Source organism: Artemia franciscana, chromosome 12, assembly GCF_032884065.1.
Source record: "Artemia franciscana chromosome 12, ASM3288406v1, whole genome shotgun sequence".
Lineage (NCBI taxonomy): Eukaryota > Metazoa > Arthropoda > Branchiopoda > Anostraca > Artemiidae > Artemia > Artemia franciscana.
In genome coordinates this window covers 21,994,252-22,020,170 of record NC_088874.1, presented here as the reverse complement: position 1 = coordinate 22,020,170, position 25,919 = coordinate 21,994,252, and the positions used below count along the sequence as shown (strand labels likewise).

At 34.9% G+C, this 25,919-nt stretch overlaps 1 protein-coding gene across 2 annotated transcripts in view; it reads right to left on the bottom strand.

The window, feature by feature from the left end:
• Positions 1–13,851: 13,851 nt before the first annotated feature.
• Positions 13,852–25,919, bottom strand: part of LOC136033857 (large ribosomal subunit protein eL13-like) — a 30,953-nt gene continuing 18,885 nt past the window's right edge. For both annotated transcript variants that reach the window (XM_065714822.1, XM_065714823.1), the window contains exons 3-5: positions 23,776–23,862; positions 15,997–16,218; positions 13,852–14,016 (exon numbers count right to left, since the gene is read on the bottom strand). In XM_065714822.1, coding sequence (XP_065570894.1) covers positions 13,900–14,016; positions 15,997–16,218; positions 23,776–23,862 — 426 coding nt within the window. In that variant the 3' untranslated portion in view covers positions 13,852–13,899. The remainder of the gene's footprint in view (positions 14,017–15,996; positions 16,219–23,775; positions 23,863–25,919) is intronic.

Sequence of the window (25,919 nt, the reverse complement as noted above, 5' to 3'; positions counted from 1 at the left end):
GGCCATCAGATTGTGTGCCTAAGTGTACATTGTAACGTAAAGAAGGAGGAAGAATTCAATTTCTTTTGCTAGTTTCTAAAGAATCGAATTGGCAGGTAATATTTGCGTGCTTTTTAACACAATTTAAAAAGACCTTTGCTTTGAATAGTTTCCTTTCCCCTTAAAACACTCTCTGGTTTCGCTTCGTTGATGATATTCTTGCTATTTGGGAATATGGCCAGGACTCTCTAAAAGATTTTTTGGTACATTTGAACTCTTTTGATTCGAATCTTCAATTCACAATAGAACTCGAAGATTCAGGAAAGCTCCTTTTCTTGGATGTTTTAATTATAAAAATACTCCTAGCCTTGAACTTTAAGCCGACCCATAATGATCGTTATCTACACTTCTCGTCAAATCACCCTCCTTCTGTGAAAAGAGGGTTAGTAATTTTTTTAGTCGACAGAGTTTTGAAATGATGTTCACGTAATCATGTAGAATCTGAGCTAGATTACGTTGAAAATATTCCATTCTGCAATGGTTACCCTATCGACCTCATTGACGATTTAAAAAGGTAATACAGGAAAATAGGGAGCCCATCCCCCTTCATTCAGTTACACTGACAATTGAGAAAAGAACTTTCACTTCATTACCATACGTCTCGAAACTCAGCGACAAACCTGGAAAAATTTTAAAAAACGTAATCTTTCTGTTTCTTTCAAAACTGAACAATACAATAAGAACTTAAACGGAATTTTCACTTTATAAAGCTGAACATTTTTTTTAACTCGGGAAAGGACAAGACTGACCCTATACTAGGTAGTGGTGTCTACAGAGTCCCGTGTTCATGTGGAAAATTTTACTTTGGTAGGACCCATCAACAAATAGGGGAACGATTGCATGAACACAAAATAAATCGCATCAGTCCAGTTTTGTTAAGAAAAAAAATCACTCAGTGACAATTTATAGTGCCCCCTCGCATTGTGCGTCCATAGGCCCAGGCCTAGTAAACCTATTAGTTCCTGGCCTGCCTAGACTTAATCTCTGCAGGCTGGATTTTGGCTTTATTTATTTCTTGAAAACCAAAAATGTTAGTTAATTATTATGGCACTTGGTATTAACCGAGTGACATATAGCAATGGCAAATTCTGTCGGTCTGTCTGTCCCGGTTTTGCTACTTTAGGCACTTTCAGATAAGCTAGGACGATGAAATTTGGCAGGCGTATCAGGGATCAGCCCAGATTAAATTATAAATAGTCAATTTCGCGATTTGACCATCTGGGGGGGGGGTGTTGGGTCGGTTAATTCGGAAAAAATAGAAAAAATGAAGTATTTTTAACTTACGAACGGGTGATGGGATTTTAATGAAATTTTATGTTTGGAAGGACATCGTGTCTCAAATCCCTTATTTTAAATTCCGACCAGATCCGCTGAAACTGGGGGGGGGTTGGGGGGGACCTAAAATCTTGGAAAACGCTTAGAATGGAGATCGGGATGAAACTTGGTGGGAAAATATGCAGAAGTCCTAGATACGTGATTGGCATAACCGGAACGGATCTGCTCTGTTTGGGAGAGTTGGTGGGGGGGGGATTAATTCTGAAAATTAGAAAAAATGAGGTATTTTTAACTTACTAAGGATTGATCGGATATTAATGAAATTTGAGGTTTGGAAGAATATCGTTTCTCAGAGTTCTTATTTTAAATTCTGACTGGATCCGGTGACATTGGGGGGAATTGAGGAGAGGAACCTGAAATCTTGGAAAACCCTTAAAGTTGAGGGATCTGGATGAAACTTGGTGGTAAAAAAAAGTCTCAGAGCTCTTTTTTAAATCCCGAATGGATCCGGTGACATTGGGGGGAGTTGTGGAGCCTAAAATCTTGGAAAACGCTTAGAGTGGAGGGGTCGGGATGAAACTTGGTGGTGAAAATAATCGAAAGTCCTAGAAACGTGATTGAAATCAACGGAATGGATCCGCTCTCCTTAAGGGAGTTGGGGGAGAAGGGTTAATTCTGAAAAATAAAAAATGAGGTATTTTTAACTTACGAAGGAGTGATTGGATCTTAATGAAATTTGATGTTTAGAAGGATATTGTGTCTCAGAGCTCTTATTTTAAATCCCGACCGGATCCGGTGAAGGGGAAGTTGGGGGCGGAACCTAAATTCTTAGAAAACGCTTAGAATGGAGGGATCGGGATGAAACTTGGTGAGAAAAATAAGCACAAGTCCTAGGTACGGGATTGACAAAACCGGAACGGATCTGCTCTCTTTGGGGGAGTTGAGGGGAGGGTTAATTCTAAAAAATTAGAAAAATGAGGTATTTTTGACCTACGGGTGATCAGATCTTAAGGAAATTTGATATCTAGAAGGATCTTTTGCTTTAGGAATCTCATTTTAAATCTCAACCAGATCCGGTGACATTGAAGGGAGTTGGAGGGGAAAACCGAAGTTCTTGGAAAACATGAAAATCGAGGTATCTTACGAATGAGTGATAGGATGTTAATGAAACTTGATATATAGAAGAATCTTATGTCTCAGATGCTCTTTTTTCAATTCAAGTCGGATCCGGGGACATAGAGGGTTGGAGGAGGGGAAACAGAAATCTTGGAAACCGGAAATCTTGGAAAACCCTTAGAGTGGAGAGATCGGGATAAAACTTGATGGGAAGAATAAGCACAAGCTATAGATACGAACCTGACATATTTGGTACGGATCCGTTCTCTTTGAGGGAGCTGGGGGTTGTTAATTTGGAAAAATCAGAAAAATTGAGGTATTTTTAACTTAAGAACGGGTGACCGGATCTTAATGAAATTTGATATTGAGAAGGAACTCATGTTTCAGAGCTCTAATTTCAAATCCCGACCAGATCTTTTGACATTCGGGGTAGTTCGAGTGGTAAATCTTGGAAAACGCTTATAAATGTCATAGATACGTGATTGACGTAACCGTACTGGATCCGCTCTCTTTGGTGGAGTTATGTGGTGGGGTACAGTGCTTTGGCGAGTTTGGTGCTTCTGGACGTGCTAGGACGATGAAAATTGGTAGGCGTGTCAGGGAGCTGAACAAATTGACTTGATAAAGTCGTTTTCCCCGATTCGACCATCTGGGGGGCTGAAGGGAGAGGAAAAATTAAAAAAATAGGTATTTTTAACTTACGAGTGGGTGATCGGATCTTAATGAATTTTTGATATTTAGAAGGACTTTGTGACTCAGAGCTCTTATTTTAAATCCCGACCGGTATTAAGCCTCTGATTTTCCTTTTAAAGCAATCTATTGATTCTTCGAATTTTGCTAGAGCTCATACTATACGAGCTCTTTAGAGCCTTTAGCTCTTGTTATGTACTGAGAGGTTTCAGCTTTAATCCTATTGTATTACATATTAATCTTACCAAGTATTGAATTTTCTTTGAAGTTTCTACTGTTTTCTACTGTTTACCCACCTAGAAGAATTTTCATTGACATAAGAAAGGGACCTGCTGTGACTTAGGATATAATATAGGAATTAGAAACCCTTCGTGGAAGGAGGTGGAGAGTGAAGCTATTGGAGTTTGGTTACCTTAATATAGCGTAGGTTAAAATAACGTTAAAACATGTTTTTAAAATAGCAACGTTACACCTTGTACATTTTATCGTTGGTCTTTGACAAAGGCAGAAAAACAGTTTTAAAGCTGATTATTTCTTTGAAAGATTTACCTCTTATATGCTTCTAAAGCGACATCTAACGTAAAATTTTTCATCGCATACAAGGCGCTATTTTAAAGGTAGGAAGAAAACTGGCTATAGAAATCAGAGAGTGAGGGAGAACGACGAAAAAAGCTACTGAAAAGCTACTACCGAAATGACGAATTTCAAAAATAAAAAAGTGATTTTTCTTTTATATAATTCTAGCACTAGTTGCTTAGCGTGTAGAACGACATAGAAAAGAAAAGTCTTTATTTTTAATTGTGGCGTCACTTGGTAATTATTTTGTATATGGAAATCTCTTCACTGAAAGTTGAATTTCCAATTTTTCAACATGTATATCATTGCCTAAGCTTCGACTTAACTAATTCAGACAATCAGACTTCCAAGTTTTTTTTTTTCAGATACTAATCATTTTCTTGGACATTTTGTATTATGCTTCATTCGGGTGCCTTCTTTATCCTGAAATTATTGAAGAGTGATCAGAGCACAAAAGAAAGATAAGGCTCACGAACTCTCAAAATGTCATCAAACATTTATGAAAAAGCTATTGTTTGTTGCAGAATTTCTTCACAAGGAATACTAAAGGGTTCATCAAACAGAGCCTTATTTTCGAACTCTTTCACTCATTAAAAAAGGCACAAGGAGAAAATCTCTACTTCCCTTTTTACGTCTCTTCGAATAATGCTCCTAATGTGCTTCTTGGTTCGGTATTTTAATATTTAGGTGGATATTGCGGGGCTCTAGATGTGGTAGAAAGTCATAAAAAAGAAAGGGTTTCCATAACCAAGAAAATATTTTCTAATTTTACACATCTAGAATGGAAAAAATGGTCTTCCGATCAGAATACGTATCATAAAACATAGCTAATGATCAGTCCTATTCTGAAGGATGGTGAAATATGAAAAAGTTATCCGTAATTTCATTTATTTCCCCAGATATTCTATGTGAGAAATACCTCTGTTCACAGCTCTAATAGGATTTGATCATTGTAACCTCTTTCCTGAACTCTTCTAAACCTTACAAAAAAAGTGAAGTTTAAATATCTTCTCCGCGCCGCTCTGTATAAATTTCAGTAAATCAGTGTTGTAGCAATACGTAAATCGTAGTAAAGATTACTCTTCTTTTGTTTTTCGGTTTTTATGCAGTCGTTTCTGCTTTATTTCTCGAGGAAATTTGAATTAAAAAAAAAAACAAAGTTTTACCTTTCTCCATCAGACGCAAAACGATGGTATGGTCAATAGGCTTAGCTACTAAATAAAATACTTGCATTTCCAATTTTTCATTTTTACGTAAGACATGAAACTATTTCATAGTTCTTAGTGCATTTGAAGAAGTATTTAGCTTGTTCAGTTTTCAAAACTTTGCAGAAGAGTAACAATTTCCTTGGTTATTCTGCAATTTATAATCAATGAACCCCCTTTAGCATCAAATTACTAAAGTGTAGTTAAATTTCAAAAGAAAGAAAACTACATGGATCTTTCCAGCAGAAGAAAACTTTCCAAAAAGGTAATGTTTTGTTGCAAAGTGCCTTTCCATTGAACTCTCAAGAAATTCATCAATGGAACCTTGTTCCTGAGCTCATCAAACTGTTTTACAAAAGGTTTAAAAGAAAAGGCGAGCTTAAAATTTCCGTTTTATGTCCCATTGTATAAATTCTAGTAAATCGCTCCCCAAATGATTCTCGCATCGGCATTTTACAGTTTATAAAGATTACTTTTGCGTGCAACTCTACGGGAATTCATCAACGGATTCTCGTTTATGAGTTTTTCAGACTATTCCAACTCTGTTACAAAAGGTAAGAAAAGAAAAAGTGAATTTCAAAGTTCCTTTTACGTCCCATTGTCTAAATTCCAGTAAATTTCTTCCTAACTGCCTCTCGCTTTGGCATTTTGTAATTTATGTGGGCATAGCGAGGCTGTTTGTAGGATAGGCTATAAAAATGTATATTAGGGATTGCAAGTGTAACAAATTAAATGAGTTCAGTTCAAGAATAATCAAACGTAGAGGGATAAATATTCTTCTTCACCTTTGAAGTTATTTTTGGGATTCAGTTGGTTATGGTTGATAATTATTCGAAAATTTCTATATTCCAAGAAATTTCAAAAAGCAGTTTCTCGCATCCTGAATGAAACAAATGTTATGCTTGCATCTATATTTCCTTTGTTTAATTATGTGAGAGTCTTTTCTTACTTAATTAAATAAAAAAAACAAGTTTTTTTAACTGAAAGTAAGGAGCGATATTAAAACTTAAAACGAACAAAAATTACTCCGTATATGAAAGGGGCTGTTCCCTCCTCAACACCTCGCTCTTTACGCTACAGTTTGACTCTTTGATATGAAAGGGGCTGTTCCCTCCTCAACGCCTCGCTCTTTACGCTACAGTTTGACAGTAAAAGACAGTCACGCAACCGTGATCTGTCTTGTGACAAAGAATGCAAAATTCCACATTTTTGTTGATAGAAGCTTGAAACTTCTACTGTAGGGTTCTCTGATACGCCGAATCTGATGGTGTGATTTCGTGTGATTTCCGTTCTCTAACTTTTAAGGGGTATTTCCCCCTATTTTCTAAAATAAGGCAAATTTTCTGAAGCTCGTAACTTCTGATGGGTAAGTCTAAACTTAATGCAACTTATGTATTTAAAATCAGCATTAAAATTAAATTCCTTCATAGTCATTGAAAACGGTTGCCATTACCTTGTTGACAAATATTTCACGTATGTTTGGAATGACCCTCATATTTTCGTATTTTGTAGCACCAAGAAGGTAAATTCGGGCCCAGGACTCAGAATTGAATGATGGGGACGATGAACGTGCAAAGCTGTTTTGGTAGCCTATTAAGAACAAATATTCGAAACTTCTTTGTACCAAAGTCAGGTGGTTCGGCATCATTTCACAAAAACTTTATGACTGATACGGAAAATATTAGAAAAGGTTTTGAAAAGCTTGGAAATCTTTTTTAGAAAAATAGTTACTACTAGAATACCAAGGAAATCGATGCGCAATACCAATCTTAGACGTTAATTCTTAGTGTGTAGCTCATTTTTAATATAGAGTCTTTTTTGATGATAGTCTTGAGAGCTAGATAGTTTCCGTGAGAGGGTAAGCTGGCATAACTTTTTCAGAACTGTATAAAATGATTCTTCTCACTTCTTGATGATAGTCCATTGTCCCAGGGCAGAACTAAGGCAGATAGTCATACAATAAGAGTAATTTAGATAGTCTATCAGTTCTGTGAGCCATTTGAAGGCAATTGAAGACCAAAAATGATTCAAATTTATGACCAACCATGTTCACAGGGTTTTCAAGCAAGTGAGTGACTGAGATTTCTAATTCGCAATGTTTTCAATTAACAACGAGCAAAGATTAATTTTAACAAACGAAGTTTTTCTGAGGGAAGTAAAGAGCGAAGTTGGAACTTAAAAGGAACAAAAATCCTTACTACACTGTCTATTTAACATATATCAATAACACTATTTCCCTTTGTTTAAAGGATTATAAAAAACTAGAACTTTACTGAAAACACAAAAGCCAAGTAAAAAAAGAATACGACTTAGGAGTCAAAAGTAAGTATGTAGCGTCACAACGAAAAATTAATCTATAACGCTTTTCATACTCTTACACCACCTCGTCGCCTGAAAGTGATTTTGCCGAATCTCTTTTTCTAAAAACTGAGAAAAACGACTTGAGAATTTTTACATTTCAGAATTGGCAATAGCTAGACCGTTGATTTTTGTTTCAAAATTAAGAAGAAGAGTCACTTATACCGTTATGCTTATTTTTATTTGCCGTGAGCCGTTCCTGAGATAAAAAGGAATGAGTATCAGATTCGGCAAAACTACCTGAAAATTCCGGAACATTGGTATGATATGGTAAAACGCAACTGGCCCAGCATCAACTATAAATGCGACTTTCAGCCAAACTCATTTCATCTGATAGACAAATTTTAATTTTTACAATTAACTGGACGTTTTACAATAAAATGTAACAAAAGATCAGTGGGAGGTATCACTTCGCAAAAGGTCTTTGGATTTCCAGGTTTTAACCTTCGGAGGCAGAGGCTACTTCGGGACAATCTGTGACATTAACTGAAGTACTAGGCGCATATGCCATATATATTGTAGGCCTGAAACGGTAAAGCGATTCTACGTCTTTCATTTTTACTGTTGGCAAATCAACGACTGTGCTAGAAGGTACAGGAGGCAGCAGTCTTTCCACAACATTCACTGCTGGCATATTGGACAATGGCCTCTTTAAGGTAACCTCTGGTGGAATCAGCGCCACAGAAGTAGTAGTATCCACAAATGAAATTTATAGTGCACCCTTTTGCATAGTCCTTGCTTAAATTGTAGTAGATTCACCTTTGAAAATAGCTAAAAACCGATCTCCTGAATCGTGGAGTGGCCAGTCTCAGAATACTTCATTGTTATACTCTGGACATTTGAATGCTTCTTCAGGATTTCTTGCATCGTATAGCACATTATTTTATTCCGATTTTGAGGTACACATGAATCTGACCACGTAACCAACTTTTTGACCCCGTAACCAACTTTTGTTCAGCAAATCGGCAACAATTAATAGGGATTTTTACAATAAAATTTAACAAAAGATCAGTGGGAGGTACCACTTAGCAACAAGCTCCTTGGAATTTCAGGTTTCTACCTTCGGAGGCAGAGGCTACTTCGGGATAATCTGTGATTTCAGCTGAAGTACTAGGTACCTCATTAATAAGACTTTTCAAATATGCCACATATACTGTAGGCATGAAACGATCTCCTGAATCGTGGAGTGGCAAGGCTCAGAATACTTCATACTCTGGATATTTGAATGCTTCTTCAGGATGTCTTGCATCGTGTAGCGCATTATTTTATTCCGAATTTGAGGCACACATGAATCTGACCAAGTAACCAACTTTTGTTCAACAGATCGGCAACTTACGGCGAAACGGACCATATTGCATGTGATTCGTCAAAGCTGCTTCAAAGAAATCGAAAAACATGCAATTCAGCAAAGGAGAACTACAAAATACAGGCGGTTAGAGACGTCTCACAGTAGTTAGACCTTTCGAAAGTGAATTTTTTGCACAAGATAGCCTTTGTAACTCAGTTGCGACAAAAATTGTTATTTTCGGCAAAACCCCTTTCAGGCGACGAGCTGTGATATCAGTAACGTTCAGTATAAAATTATCTTAAAAACTTGTATAGCTGTTCTCACCAGTTATAATACCAATAGTGAGTAATATACAATTTTAGATTGTAAAAAAAAATGCTTTAGTATTACTCGAAGTGAGCAACAAATAAACCATAATATGAACTCTGGAAATCCGGTTACTCTCTCTATACATTGAAGAATTACAAGTTATAATTCAAATTCTATAGCTAGTTAGTTTACAGTCCTATTACTATCAAGATTGCTTCACTTCGAACTTGCCAACAAAATAATCATGAAATGCCCCTAAAATACTTTATTTTTATACTGTAAAAAGTCTTCTTAAATGTTTTACTTTTACTGTACCAAAACTCCTATATTATTTTGTGTGTTCAGTAAAGCACTAGTTTTCTATAGTCCTACAAACATAGGGAAATATCATCAGCATGTTTACTTGCGCTAGTTTTATTGATATATGTTAGGTAGATCGTGATAATCTTGTTCGTTTTGAGTTCCAACCTCGCTCTTTACTTCTCTGTGAAAAACTTCTTTTTTTCTCATTCTCCAAACATCAGTTAAGTTTCTTCAATATCACTCAATTTAATTAAAATTCTTCATCAGTTGGAATTACCAAGTTATTCCTGGCTCAGTTTTACAATGACTTTTGCTTCGTGTTGGTAACGGCGGCCAAATATAGTTTTAAAACGGTTCATCACAAGTTATTAACGCAACTGTTCGTATATTCATGATCCTAAAAAATCATGTAAAATTGATTCAGTTCAAAAATCATTATATTCTGTTTTAAATTATTCATAACAAGTTATTAGCAACAGAAAAGTTGTATTAGTTTTGGAAGAGAGAAAAAAACGCCTTAATGGATTTTACACCATCATATTCAAATTGCATGAAAACCGTAGAGGATAATCGCCTAAAAAAAAAAAAAAAAAAAAAAAAAAAAAAAAAAAAAAAAATCCCGGAAAAGAACGGTCATCGATGAACGTATTTTATCGTTTTTTTTTTACCAATAGTGCTCGTTCAATATTTAGGTGTTAACTTGATCAGGAATTTAAAATTCTGGTTCCCTTTCTGAATAGCAACATATTACGATACACAAAAAAAAAGAAAATGCAATTGCCACTGTTTTGAGCTACAAACAACATTTTTTGGTCGAATAGGACCAAAATTCTGCGGTGGTAACTTAAATTCTTGTTTATGTTTCTTTTTTCTCAAATACAGCTTAGAACAGAATGAAACTTCGTGGCAGTCTGGCCTTAGCTACTTTCAATAAATTTAACCTTATTGCGAGTTGGAACTAGCTTTAGTATGTAACTAAATCTTGCAATAAATGGGACAAATATAGAAAATCTATTTATATAGCCTCCCGGTTTCGGAGGCTTTGCTGTCGCGTGGTGTCATATTCGTCCCTAAACATATATCCATGCAGTCTATTCAAAAGAAGCGGCTATCCTAGACTACGGATATCCAATCTTTTATTATAGCGTGCCACATCGCCACTTGAAATAATTCAATGGGCCGCAGCACCATTTAATTTCAAGAAAAATGGATACATAAAGAAACAACTAAGAGCCATTAATTTCATCTTTGAAAATAGGAACAAATAACACATATAGAAAGAAACAAAAATTTATTTCTACAAAATAAAGTTAATGGGATTTTTAACATTGCTTTCATGTTTGACATTGTTGCATAGTGTAAGAAGGCTTTTAGGTGTGACATAGATATCAAAAAATTTATGAGATGAAGTAAAATATTTTTAAATGTTAGTATTTTTCAATTTTTGCAATTCTGCTAAAAATACTACTCGGAGTGAAAATGACTAGCGGGTCTCACAAAAATCTCAGGTTAGCCACAAGTTGGACATTCCTGTCCTACACAACTTACATAGTAGTACTAACGGTTATACAACACAGCATAGTTTATACCAACTGTTAAGAATCAAAAATGCATTATTTTCAGCAAATTTTCACTTTCCTGTAGACGTCCTTCCACTACTTCTGGATGGAGAATTCACTTCATCCGGAGGAATAAATTTGGTGGAGTGTGATACATGCGTGCTAAGGAGGGTGACAAATTCCCTCGTATCTCTAGCAGTTTTAAGAAAAATCTAAGAATTGTATTAAACAAGCTGAACTTTGGCGCAAAGACTGGAGGGCTGATTGGGGGGTAATCCTCTCAATCTAGGAAAACCAGTTTTTTCATCCTGATGCTCAAAAAATGGAAGGACGTATTTAGTTGTACGTGTTGCAAACAAAAAAAGGTTTCAGTTCAAATACCTTGAAATGCAATTGGTATCTAAACACCTACAAAAACCAACCAACAATTTCTTTTTTTTCTAAAATACTTCGAGGAAAAGACAAGTTAAACTTTAAGAGTAAAGAACTGGGGCAGCCACCCTCCCTCTATAAAAAGGGTTATTTCATTTGGTTTCGAATTTAAATTTAGCTCTTTACTCTCTGAAAAACAACTAGTTTTCTTTTTTAGCTAATTGGTATATACGACCAACTTTCCGCATAAATTTCGAGTTACAATTTAAATACAATATAGAAATTATCCCATGTTTCCAAAAGATTAAAACGCCCCTTCCCAATCACGAAAAAATGAACCTTCTCTTCCGCCAGAAACTACTTCGCAAGCAAATGGCCTATGTTTAATACTGAAGATATTTTATATGTCAGCTGGCAAGATAATTTAGCGGTCTATTTGATGCTCAGCAAAATTGCAAGATATATTGGCAGGAAAATACACAGCAAAGACAATTTTAATTAGGGAGCTCAAATTATATTGCCGAAATAGAGCGATAATATATCCACCCAAGTGAATCAAATTAGCTCATTTTGGCTGGAACTGGTAAATGCAATAGTGAGATAGAATTGTAACAAATTTTGGCATATTATCGTCACTAGTCTTCTGAGTAATTAATGTAAAAAGACTGAAGAAATTTAATCCACTTATAAAAAGATCACAACATTAGGTGCATTAGGTGGTCGCGCTTTGAACTTAGCCTTATTTGAAAAATCATAAATACTTAATCCTTTTGTTTCGATGACGGTATTTTTTTTTGCCACGTATTTTATAAGGTAACATGGCTAGCTACAAAACAAACAACATAAGGGCCGATGAGGCTACTAAGTAGTTTTATTTACTTTTTATCCCATCTGTCAATCAAAATAGACGTCAAAAGTCTATAATCTTACAAAAACACAGGTTAAAGTAGCACATTTGTGCATTTCTTTTTGTCAAAAAAAAAACTAATAAAAAGTAACAAAACGGAATAATTTTTATTATTTTACAAACTTCTCTGCTGAATTCTTCCACTGTGACCTCCACTCGCCTCTTCATGTGTGTGTGCTCCTGTTCACGAATACTAAATAAATTAGGATCTTTCTTTGTATCAAAACCGCAACTTACGACTTTTAATCGATTTTGCAAATAAGCTCAATCATGTTGAGCAGAAGGACATCCTCACAACTAAATACCAGTGTCAATTACAGGTCAGGGGATAAGTGGCAATTACTCCTGCTGCAACAGACAGCAATTTTTTGTTGCTCCTATTCCTATTTTAATATTAGTAGGCCTACAGATTATTACTGCTTATATAAAAATATAGTCCACAATTACATATTGGATTATTACTATTGAAGCCAGATTGATCAACCTCTTAGGAACTAGGCAGGTAAAACTATAATTTAGCTGAATAACATTTCAAAGCTGTATATTTCTATAGTTTTGGCCTGATAGATTTTTAGATAATTTTGTGTTAAGATTCCAATTTTTTTACATTAAAACTCAAAGACCTATTTCCAGGAAGGTAACAAAGAAAGGCAAACAGAAACTGGTGAATTAAGTGAAAAGATGAGGCAATTTTGTGAAAAAGTATATTTTGTGCGACCATATAGAATAACCCCAATGAAAGCCAAATGAAACGACTCATTTTAGAATAAACTTTTAAACATGAAGGCAAATGAAAGATTATGACTTTAAAATTGGTTACTTTTTGTTGACTAATTCAGCTCAATACCTCATCTTTGTAAATGTTCCTGCTACTCAATGACATAAGCGTTTTTTAGTCCTTCTTAAGAAGTTAATCTCCCTTCATGTTTTCACATTCCATGTTGAGGGGTGTCTAAAATGGCTTAAATTTTACTTAAAAGAATTTATACAGGTTCAATTTAATGTCAGATTGATACTGTCAATTTAATATCAGATTGATATTGATATCCTAATAAGCACTAGGTATTCTTACAGATTCCTGATTGCATTAGGATTATATCAGAATTACTATTCAGAATTTACATAACCGTAGCTTTATGTATAATCAAATTTGAAAGTGACAATGGAAATATCATATTAGTCAATATAGATTTGGTTTAACTTTATACCACTTATGATTAGAGGTTAGACTTCATACCCCTGTGTAAAAACTTTTAAGCAAAAAATCAAATCCCCTTTTGGCAGCAGAATAACCCACTGCTTAATGAGAACATGTCTTCGAGCATTAAGCTCGTTTCTGTTTCGGACCAGAGCTAATAATTCGTTTCTTTGACTAGAAAATTTGTACCTAAAATCAAAAGAATATTTCATTTGACAGATATGTAAATATTTCTACGGAGACTTTGACCGTTCTTACTAGACAAAATTTATTGTCTTCAGTCAGAACTGAAATTTACTCTTCCCCATTCATCGCAAGGATAACTGCTGCATAACACCCTTGGTCAAAGTACACTCGAAATACTCTGAATTTATATATAGCGTTTATATATTTGTAATATTTGTGCTTTCTTGGCAATACCACTCTAATTTCAACAGTGGCTTTGCATTTTCTTCGTTTCATATAATCTGTTTCTTAAACGGTTCATCTTAATTTTCTTATATCTTATAATTACACTCTTATGCAATTAAAATGTTATAAATTCAGACTTGTGTTAGTCATAGCACAAGATCTGTACATTCGACTGGTTAGAGAAACCACAGTTATCTTACACATTTTTGAATCCAATTCAATCGACCAAGACAAGCAAGAGCCAATTTAGCGAAGACAAAGTTTTATTTTGTCCGAACCACAAAAAGAGCACATCACTTCTTCTTTGCTTTGAGAGCCTTTTCCTTGGCGGCCTTAGCAGATTCTGGGTCTTCTGCAGCTTCTTTGGCACGCTTCTGTCTGATACCATGCAGACGAGCTGCAGCACGAGCCTAAAATAAAGTGATCATATTTTTAACGACTGATTCTACAATAGTTTTACAGAAATAGAAACGTCATCAAAACTTAGTAAACCAAAAATTTCGGTTGGGTGTAAAACCTTCATATAAGCATAAATATATGATATTCAAAATACACAAGAAATAATAAAGAAAAACTAAAAATTTTAAACATATAATCCTGATTTCAACGAATTTCTGATACACTCATCCCATAATTTATCTCTTCTCTTTGGGTCCTTACGATCTGTCACAAAACAAAACGAAACAAATCTTTGATCTATTGATAAACAGCATTATGAACAATGACTAGTAAAAACGGTTCAGTTTAATCTTATTAAACCGTTACAAAGTTTCTGGGCAAAACGATGTGTCATAACTAAGTAGGTGAGTCTGCAACATACTTATTGCGCTTTAGTAGAACTACCCAGAAAAAAAAATAGCAGACCTTTTTTCACATATTTTTTTTCTACTAATTTCCTACCCTTAGCTGCTTAATCTAACTTACTTAATTTTCATGCCGGCTTGGCGCCAGCGTTGAGAGAGCAGACACCATTACACTCCATGACACCAAGTCTTGAACAGTTGCGGGTGCATCTTTAGGTCTTATACCTGCCTTGTTTAGGAACCGTTAAAGGCCTTATTTTTGGAAGACATGTGGTTGTTTCCAGTCGGCGACCACAGGGTTGAAATCGTCAGCAGTGCTATAGAAGATTTCCTCTAGTATTTGGAGGAGATGACCTTATCATCACATCGCACACGGTTCTACTTTCTGGGAAAATGGAATCTCCATCTTAAGGGGTAAGGAGGATAGCGTTGCTGAAAAATCGTACCAGCGGTGCCCATCGATTTTTCGGATTTCTTTGGTTTGAGTCACATCCAGCTTCCTAGATGTTATGGTGGTTGTTGACCAAGTTTCTGTTCCACATGATAGGGCTGAGATTACATCTGTATTGAATATCCGCATCTGAGCAAGGCGAGTGACAACAGGATTGGGCCAGAGTGCTTAACTAGTAAAGACTATACCACGTCACCAAAGCTGCTTAATTGACCATTCGTTTTCTTATTAACAGGCGAAACTATTACAGAAATACGAAGACTTCATTCATATTATTATTCTACACTGTCGAATAAATGAGTCATTGCACTGAACAGGTTTTGAAAGGAACAGCAGCTTTATTATGTTTGGTTCATTCGATTTCATTAAAGTTACTTTTAGTTTCTTTTCCTTTATTAAATCAAAAACCACAACACAGCTGCAAGTGCATAATTAGTTCAAAGTCTGTCTTAGTTAGCGACATAAAAGACTCCAACCAACCTAAAAAGATCCCAGTAATAAAATTTTATAGTATAAAAATAGTAATAAATAGTTGAGGGCATATGCCAGGTGGCATACTTGAGCACTGAAACTAGTACATTAACCGAGAGACAAATTCACATATCCTATCAACACATTATGGCTTAGAGAAGACAGAAAAGGAAAACCAAAAAAGGCGCTTAAAATCTTAACACCAAACACCTGGTGATTTTAAACACAAAACGATAAAAATTTATAAATAAAACCATAATAACTATTTAATTACGCCCGCCAAGGTTTTTTTTAACTGACTTAAAAACTCATGGTTAAAATGGCATATATGTTTAACAGTTCAACACTGAACTTTCATTCACTTTCATTAGGATATCAAACGGTTCTTCTTTTCATTAATTAGGTTAGTGTCAAATTCTGACTTAGCAATCTGGCCTATTTTGAATTCATCTCTTCCAACTTCCTTACCTAATAGATACACACAAAGAACTAGAAATTTAAGGAAAACTAACAAGGTAGCGATAAAACTGGAAAATTAATTGGGAAAAAAAACTCACGCAAAGAGAAAACCATTAAACTATTTATAAATCACAAGGGATGACAACCTACATACAGAAACATTTTAAGTCAAATTTCTGCTAGAAATTAAAAATAAAGAAACATACCTGTCTCAAAACATGGAAGGGGCTGAATTTCATGTCTTCTTCAGTAACTACCCTAGGTTTGTCCATCCTGCCTTTAGGCTGTCTAATAGGCATAACGTCACCTTGGAGTTGAGAAGCCATCTTGATTTCTTCTTCTGTGGCTTCGCCCTTCTGTACCTTCTTAGAAGAACGGGGGAAGAGGATCAAACGAGAGCGGTATTCTTTTAGGCGTTTGACATTTACCTGTAAAAAGATTTATTGTCATTGGTAGCTTATTTTTTGGGGAAAAAAATCTTTTTTTCCCATCAATGTAAATTAAATGGTTTATCATAGAAAAATAAATCTTAAGGACGTTAGACAGAACTATCTGAGCAATAAGCAACAAAGACACAAGAAGAGATGCTAATCTAGCTATTCAGGCAACTGTTAAATTTGTTACGTCTGACCCATGAAATCTTCAACTTTATTTTGAACACCTTCCATTAAAAACAATAACTGATAATTTATTTTTGATAATTTAATTCACTGTGAATGTGCTTCATATGCTCATAAGATTGAGTCAATCTAACCGATTTCCATTTGTCAATTTATTTATAAGTGCAGATAATGTATAAAAAGAACACATTGTTTGAACTCAGCAGCAGAATTGAGCTGAGCAATTTTACTGAAATGGGACATTAAATATCTGAGAAAAAGATTTTAATGTACTTGTTTATTACACGCCACTCACTAAAATTCACGCTGTGTAAAACTCGAGAACAAACCGGTTTCTTCATTTCTTTCTTTCAGCTTAGCGTGAGTGCAAATATATAGCCCGAATTTGTTTCTAAAGTATTATATTTTCGTCATATTTTTTCATATTTCATTAGAATTGAGCGTCAAAGAAATAGGTTCTAATTAAATGAAGCCCTTGAGTGAGTGGCGCATAATGCACAAGTACCGATTTCAAATATAAGAAGAAAAGTTACAACCCCCCAGAATACAAAAAAAATACTAGCACAAGCTACCATTTTTATTACATAATATTCAAGAAAATTGTATGGATCCGACAAATATCAAGTGCTTCTATTTCTTCAAAAGTTAACAAGACGAAAGAATCGTAAAATTATTTATGAGACCACACTGGCTAATCATGACAAGTAACACATTATACCAGATAGTTAAAACGCGGCAAAAAGTATTACAAGAACCTTAAGTCACTTCGTTACCCTGACTTCCAACTTCAATTGATCAAGTCAAAGTTTGAGAGGTATCGGATCTACCACCAGACATAAGTTACCAGATGGAATTACATTAAGGAAGAAGGTGGGTGTGTAGGTGACCATAAAGGTGGGTTGTGGGCAGAAACATAGTCTTTCACAACGCAAGGGCAGACAATGGAATCAGAACGATATTTTTAGCAAGGGGGATGGGGATATGGGAGAGGGACCTAACGTGGCACATTCAGCTAACCACATAAAAGAACAAGGGATCTTCACGATACTTAGCAAGGGGGATGGGGATATGGGAGAGGGATCTAACGTGGCACATTCAGCTAACCACATAAAAGAACAAGGGATCTTCACGATACGTAATAGATGGTCTGGTTTGAAGTGTCAACCTCCACTCTTCCCCTCAAAAAGTTTTTTATTGACTTTGACAAACTTTATAGAAGTTAAATCTTCACAAATCAATCTACCGCTCAAATGAAGCACAAGAAAATTGTTTTTAGCTTCATATCTAAGCTAAATCCTGATTTAAACGGTTTCAGAGATTTGTAAAAAATGTTTCATAAATTTGAAAAAAAAATCTGCATATGGTTTAAGATCCAACTGAGATCATATACAATTATGTTTTCAAAGCATAGAGCCAAATAAAGAGATTAAAAGCCCAAAACTATGAAGACAATTTTTTCTTGTCGAAGTTTAGATAGAATACAAATACCAGTTTTATATGCAATCTTTGAAGGCCTAGAAATAAGGAAATACCTTCCTAGGGCAAAAGCCCGTCATCTAGGACAATGTTTCTTATAATAACATTATCGTCTTTTTTACATCAGTTAAACACCAGGAATACCGGCAATGTTTGTGTTTGTAGGCCTAATCTTTCATTTAGCTTTATTGCCGTGCGTTAAGCTGCTAATGTTACTAGCTCTTAGGATTCTCAGAGTGTGCTTCCCTTAGTCTATCCATCGTGATCATGAAGATACTTTGTCTGAATCACTAAAAGAACATATACATCACGATAACAACCATCGTGGAGTTAGTTGGGCTCGCAAAAAATTTGACGAATATTTTCGGCTTGGTTTATTGCCGATTGCAGTAAAAATAATTTACCTCTATGTGTTATTTGCAATGAGGAACTTCTAAATGTAGGTATGGAATTGTTAAAGATTTAAACGTCATTTAGAAACACTTCATTATGAGTGTTCTGATATTGAATTGATAACGGACTAAATCTTTGCTGATGAGAAAAAGGACTTGTTTGCTGGTCAAGACCATGAAAAATATACTCTTTCCCCACCAGTCACTTAATAAAATTAATTCAGTTATAGGAATTTCTAAATTAATAGTTCAAACTGGGTATATTCATGTTGACGAAGACAAATTTACAGTTCCTGCTTCAAAAATTGCCCCAAATAATTTATACGGAATAATGGAAGTCACTTGTTTTTGGTTATACCACTATCAGTTAATATATTTAAACGGAAAATTAAAAATAATCGAAAATATATAGAAAAAGAACTAGTTGCTTAAGTACAATAAAGCATTTTTATTCCCCTTACAAGCGAATGAAAACACAAATATCGAGGATAAATACAAATCTAGTGTGCTTTATCTGATATGTTGACAAAGACACTTGACAAGTTTCATTTTATAAAAGGCTACCGATAAGTATCGCCTTAGATTTACTGGATACAATTTGCTGGTTGAAGCAGCGAGGAAATCCAGGCAATGGCAGAAGCCATATAAGGTGCGTTTTAGGCTGAAAACGGCAGTAATTTTTTTGCATTAACTACAGAAGTTATTCAAAATTGACATCTACTGGGAACGGTTGCGAAGAAACTAAGGGCATATCAGGCTTATAAGGCCATAACCTTCATAATTCAATGGTGTAAATCCAACTTTCCCTCTGACAATATTTTCAATTCGGATCAGCCTGATAAGAATACTGATAATGATGCAGAATTACTTTACCAAAGATTCCCACTAACTATCTTTAGGAGAACTTACTACATGAATTAAAATTCCATTTCTGTTGTTCCAGCTATTACAAAAAGTTAGCTTTTAGTAACTTTTCTTCGACCCTGGATTATCAGGACCAAAAGATCTATTTAAACAAACTCAAAAACAAGAACATTATCGATTTCAATCCAAGAACATGTTTCCAAAATAACAATTGTTTTTAAAGACAATTTTTCGGATATTTCTTTTAATGGTATGTAAGGTCACAGATCCTTTTTTGATCGAATCTGAAAATGAATAAATTTTTAATCTTGTAATCAAGAAGTTGGTAATTTAATTGAATTTTCATCCGGTACTAATCTAAGTGTTAGAAACCGCGCCAGTAATCAATTTTTTGTGAAACTGTCACAAGAAGGATCAAAGCGTAAGCGAAGCAGTTTTTAATGTATTTTATCAACACTGCGTTCTTGATGTCCTGAGTCTAATTTAAGATTAAAAACAAAGAAAAAAAAAGGTTTTTTCAATGAAAGTAAGGAGCGACATTAAAACTTAAAACGAACAGAAATTACTTTGTATATGAAAGGGACTGTTCCCTCCTCAAAGCCCAGCTATTTACGCTAAAGTTTGACTCTTTCTCTTGACTCTACTTATTAAAACAGTAAAAAACTTCAGTGTAAAGAGCGGGGCGTTGAGGAGGAAAAGCCCCTTTCATATACGGAGTAATTTCTGTTCGTTTTAAGTTTTAATGTCGCTCCTTACTTTCATTTAAAAAAAATTGTTTTTTTATTTAATGTCTGGGCGTTTTTGAATTTATGCATGTTTTGATCTCGGCTCTCCGCGCATAAATAATTAAAACGAAATTTGCATATTAATTTTGTTTGTGCTAAATGGCTTTCTCATAGTTTTAATCGGAAGATTTTGAGAAAAAAGGAGCGAGAGGGGAGTCCTAGTCGCCCACCAATTTTTTGATTACTTAAAAAGGCAACTAGAACTTTTAATTTTTTACGAAAGTTTTCATTATTGAAAAAATATACGCAACTTACGAATTAACTTACGTAACGAACTTCTATATTCGTATGTTTTACTGAGTATATGTCGATAGCTCGCTCTTTACACTAAAGCTAAAATTTGGTCCCAATTCTTTAAGAGTGACCCCTGAACACAAAGGTCATAGAATAAATAGTTGAAATTACTAAAAACACTTAAGCGTAAAGAGCAAGGTATTACGAGGAGGTAAACCCCTCATATGCGCATTAATTTCTGTTCGTTTTGTTTTAATGCTGCTCCTCACTTTCAGTAGAAAAAAAATTTAATATTTATTTTTTCATTGTGTTTTTAAATAATGCTAGAAAATTCTGCACCCCCTTCATTGAAAGTCTCTTCCCCCATGAGAAGTTCCTCCAACGTATCCCCCACCCAAACCAAAAAAATCCCCTTGAAAACGTCTGTACACTTCCCAGTAACCATTACTATATGTAAACACAGGTCAAAGTTTGTAACTTGCAGCCCCTCCCACAGGGACTGCGGGGGAGTAAGTAGTCCCCAAAGAGACAGTTATTAGGTTTTTCAACTATCGTGAATAAAAAGGCTATCTCAGAATTTTCATCCGGTGACTTTGGGGAAAAAATGAGCGTGGGAGGGAGTCTACGTGCCCTCAAATTTTTTGGTCACTTAAAAAGGGCACTAGAACTTATTTCCGTTAGAGTGAGCCTTCTTGCGACATTCTAGGACCACTGAGTCGATACAATTACCTGGGGAAAAAAAAAACAACAAAAAAAACAAATGAACACGCATCCGTGATTTGTCTTCTGGTAAAAAATCAAAATTCCACATTTTTGTAGATAGGAGCTTGAAACGTCTACAAGAGGATTCTCTGATACGCTGAATCTTATGGTGTGATTTTCGTTAAGATTGTATGACTTTTAGGGAGTGTTTCTCCCTATTTTCTAAAATGAGGCAAATTTTCTCAGGCTCGTAACTTTTGATGGGTAAGACTAATCTTGATGAAACTTATATATTTAAAATCCTAAAATGCATTAAAGAAAGCATAATGCAATAAGAAAGCATAAAATGCAATTCTTTTGATGTAACTATCGGTATCAAAATTCCATTTTTTAGAGTTTCGGTTACTATTGAGCCGGTCGCTCCTTACTACAGTTCGTTATACCGAACTGTTTGATTAAAATAGAGATTACAGTCGGCTAATCTTGAATTATTAGGTGATGACAAATAACTCATCCTTCATACTAAGAATGAAGATGCGTGGAAATAATGCTTACTTCATTTCTTAGAGTTTTGAAAGATTACAACTGGTAATTTCGATTGATTATATTGTTCTAATATTTTGAAATCTTTGAGTATGAAATATATCCAAACAAGCAAAACAATTAAAAGTAATATCCGAACAAGTAATCTGTTTAGGTCATAAACAAGAAAAAATGTTTGGAGTACACTTCAGGACACAGACTCAACTTAGAAACAATAAGGAAATTTTTCTAAGACAGTGGAATTCAATTCAGTGAATATTTTGGCCCTATGTCAAAGGGCCGTCTTCAGCACAACATCAGATTATACATATATATATATATATACATATATATATATATATATATATATATATATATATATATATATATATATATATATATATATATATATATATATATATATATATATATATCGGCCCCATGTCCAAGGGCCGTCTTCAGCACAACATCAGATATATATATATATATATATATATATATATATATATATATATATATATATATATATATATATATATATATATATATATATATATACACTCGGGTGTTATGCTGAAGACGGCCCTTGGACATAGGGCCGAAATATTCACTGAACTGAATTCCACTATCTTGGAAAAAATTCCCCATTGTTTATAAGTTGTGGTTGTTTGATATTGAAAGACAGTGTGCTCTTCGTCGTTATTTACACTTTAGAGGTATACAAAATCTTATAAACCAAATATCCAAATGATTGTATTCGGATATTGTATGTCCTTTTTGAAGAATCGTTTTCTTCATCTTAATAAAAGTGATCTCATTTCATAATGCCCACTAATTTTATTATGCTTTGTTTTTTTGCTCTTCATATTCCCAGAACAATTTTGTTCAACATTCGTGTTTTATCATTGCATAGTTCTATAGATATATATGCTTTACGGCTTTTATGTATATGGCTTGTGATCTCCTCCATACAACTACAATTGTAAAAAAAATGGAATATTCTAAAAATATAGTAATAACAATTATAATTTAATTATTACTACTACTACTACTAATAACTCACTGCAGCACCAAGCCGCCTGAGGCCAACACAGCTACGCACGCTCCTCCTCCAACCTAATCTATTTAAAGCCTCCCTCTTTACACCTTCCCAGGAAGTTCCCATTTCCTTTAAATCTTTATTTATGACATCCTCCCAACCCAGACAGGAACGACCTGCTTTCCATGTTGCCCCAGACGGTTGGCCAAAAAGGACAATCTTTGGTAATCTGTCATCCTTCATCCGTAGAACGTGGCCTAGCCATCTCAACCTTTCTTTCATTATAGCCCCAGAAAGCGGGATTGAACCACGCTTTTCGTACAACCTACTGTTTGAAATACGGTCAGTCAGCCAGGTACCCAGAACAATCCGTAAGCAATTTCTCTGGAAAACATCTAGTAAATTTTCATCTGCTTTTCGGAGTGCCCATGCTTCAGAGCCATATTTGACCACTGTCATCACTGTAGCTTCCAATATTCTAATCTTGGTATGTAGACTTATCTTTCTATTCTTCCAAACCTTTTTTAACTGTGAAAAAACACCCTGAGCTTTAGCTATTCTACTTTTAACATCTTCACTGCTCCCACCATCTTTAATAATAATACTACCAAGGTAACTGAAGCTCCCAACCTGATCAATCTTTTCGTTACCTAATGTCACCTGTTCATCTTCACTTATTCCTAGCACTAGTGACTTAGTCTTCTTAAAATTAATTTTCAAGCCTATTTTAGCACCCTGAACCTGTAAAACCTCTAAAAATTCATTCATTTTGCTCACACTTTCATCTAATATGCTTAAATCATCAGCATAATCTAAGTCCAGGAGCATTCTTCCTCCCCATTTGATTCCAAGGTCTCCAATTGCCTTTCCTATGCTCCTTAAGACGAAGTCCATCAAAATGATACATATAAAGGGGGATAGAACACAACCCTGCTTAACTCCTGATTTAATATAAAACCAGTTGCTAACCTCATTTCCTACCTTAATACCTCCTACCTTAATTATTGCTATTAAAAAATTAAAATAAGAATCTTTAATCATTTCAGCCATCAAAATTCAAAATTTATTTCCCCATAAAATACCATTTGAGTTATTTTCATCATGTATGGTTATCTGTCCTACTGAATCATTTGCAGAAATAAACAAAAGTAATCAACGTCTACTTGTTGTGTCATTATTTGTAACAGATTGTTTGCTTTTATTCTTCATGAAATCATGTAGCTTGAAGCCGCAATTGCTCACAGCTTGCTATATGAATGTTGTAAGGAATATGTTATGGTTATGAACGGCTTAACTAACAATAATCTTCTTCGTTTTTACTATATTATCGAGCAGCGTAATTTCTACTTACTTGAAGTGACTCCACAGATTTGTTACGCCTTCTGTGATCAACAGCAATTCCAATGGTTTTTGCAAAGTTCTTGCTAATACCAGCCCTCTGAAATGATAAAGTGAAATTAGTAATGTCTAAACAAATATGCGCAATTCCTCACTCACACTAATAGACTGACCAATATAACAAGATAAAGTAAAGTCAAATTATTTTTTTTTGTAAAACTATTCCCTGATCATGTATAATTGCAAATCATAAGTCCTGATACAAGCAAAACTCACGAAAAAAAAGTATAAATTTTTTTTTTTTTACATCAACAGTGCAAAAGCAATGGGACTCTTAAACTAAAAGTGGGCAGGGGGGATCCCTACCCACCGGGTGAGTTAGATGGTAGCCTTTTTTGTCAGTGCCCATATACTAGACAGTGGTCTTATTAGTTGAAGTTACGAGTGATTCGACATGTGAAATACGTTAAAATCCTCTTGTATCAAATCATCCCTGTTGTTTTGACGGTTGCGCCTCTTAAAACGTTGGGCATTCCTTGTTACTGGTATACGAATTTATGCCTTCATACCCTTCATGCCTCAAGCATACATCTCAGGCACATATGCGAGGAGAAGAGGAGGAGAAGCAAGGCCGTATCCAGAAGGGTAGGGGTGGGGGATTGAACCCCTCCCGAAATGTTTGGCTGATTCGTAAAGCGTAAAAAATGAATACAATTTTTATGTTTTTAATTTCCTTTTGTAAAATCCCTCCCCAAAAAAATCCTTTTGTGGGCAAGGGGGAATCAGATAGTTTTTACAGAGGAAGAGGACTATGTGTCAGCATGCTCCTTTGTTTATGTAACATTATAAATTAACAAATAATGGAAAAATAAAAATTAATATGATGTGGAAAAGGCACGTGCATGTCTACCATTATTAAATAATTAACTTAATCTATTGTTGAATTATTTACCCTATATTACCTTTTAAATAATTTGGCATTAAACTAATTGCATCTTTTTGAATCGTGTCAGTTTGTGGAAACGAGCTATAAGCTGCAAATCAGGCTAATAACAACCAAAGCTCTACTAAGGAATTTTATTAATAACTAATACATAAAAGAATTGGCTTTTTATACTGATTCCAAATATAAAAAAATTCATTAAGCTTAAAGTCACCCATCAAAAGCTACAAGCCTGAGAAAATATGCCTGATTTTGAAAAAGGAAGGAAATATCACAAAAAAAGGCAGGTGGTCTTGATGAAAATCGCACCATCACTCAGCGCATCATGGAGTGTAGAGGTTTCAAGCTCATGCCTACAAAAAAGTAAAATTTTACAGCCCCCCCCCCCCCAGAGCAAAGATTAGGAATGTGTTTTTTCCCCAAGGGATGATCGAGCCGAACTAATGGTCCTATAAGGTTGGGAGAGGGCTAACTCAAACGGAAATTAAAAGTTCCAGTGCCCTTTAAACTGAACAAGATGATTGGGCCACGGGAAAGTGGCGTTTTTAGCTATTTTGTGGCACTGAAATTTTGGGGCCACAAAGAGGACCAATCTGCTATCGATTGAAAATTCTGACACAGATGACCGATTAAAAGGTACCAAAAAATTATATATTGAGCTTCCCAGTTGCAGAAGAAGTAATGCCATCATAGCGCATTCGTTTCCGAAAAGTTATACAGTCAATACAAGAAAAATAATTAATACAGACATTGATCGTAACGCTTGATCAACTTGATTCACTTAATTAATTAATTAATACAGACATTGATCGTAACGCTTCATAAAATTGCGTTCAGTGATGTATAATTGCACATCAGCTATTATGAAACAGGGGGCGTTGGGTCATTGTGCAGGGGGGATGCCTATAAAAGTGCATTTTGATGCCCAAATTGTCTAGCTTTCCATCAGCCTTCAGATAAATATAGGAAGGGGTGTGTGTGCGGAAGGGGGGGGTAGGAATTATCCTTTCATCTCCCTTTACGTACACAAAGTCTGAGTAAGGATGCAACAGGGTCATAAATTCCTTCTTATTGGAGAATTCGTGATATAGTAAAGCTTCGTTTAACTAAATTATTTCGTTTGATGTTCATATAATGTTATGCAGCGATGTAAAATGCGCATAAGCTATTATGAAGGAAGGGTGCTTGGTTATTTGTAGGTAGGAGGGGGGGTT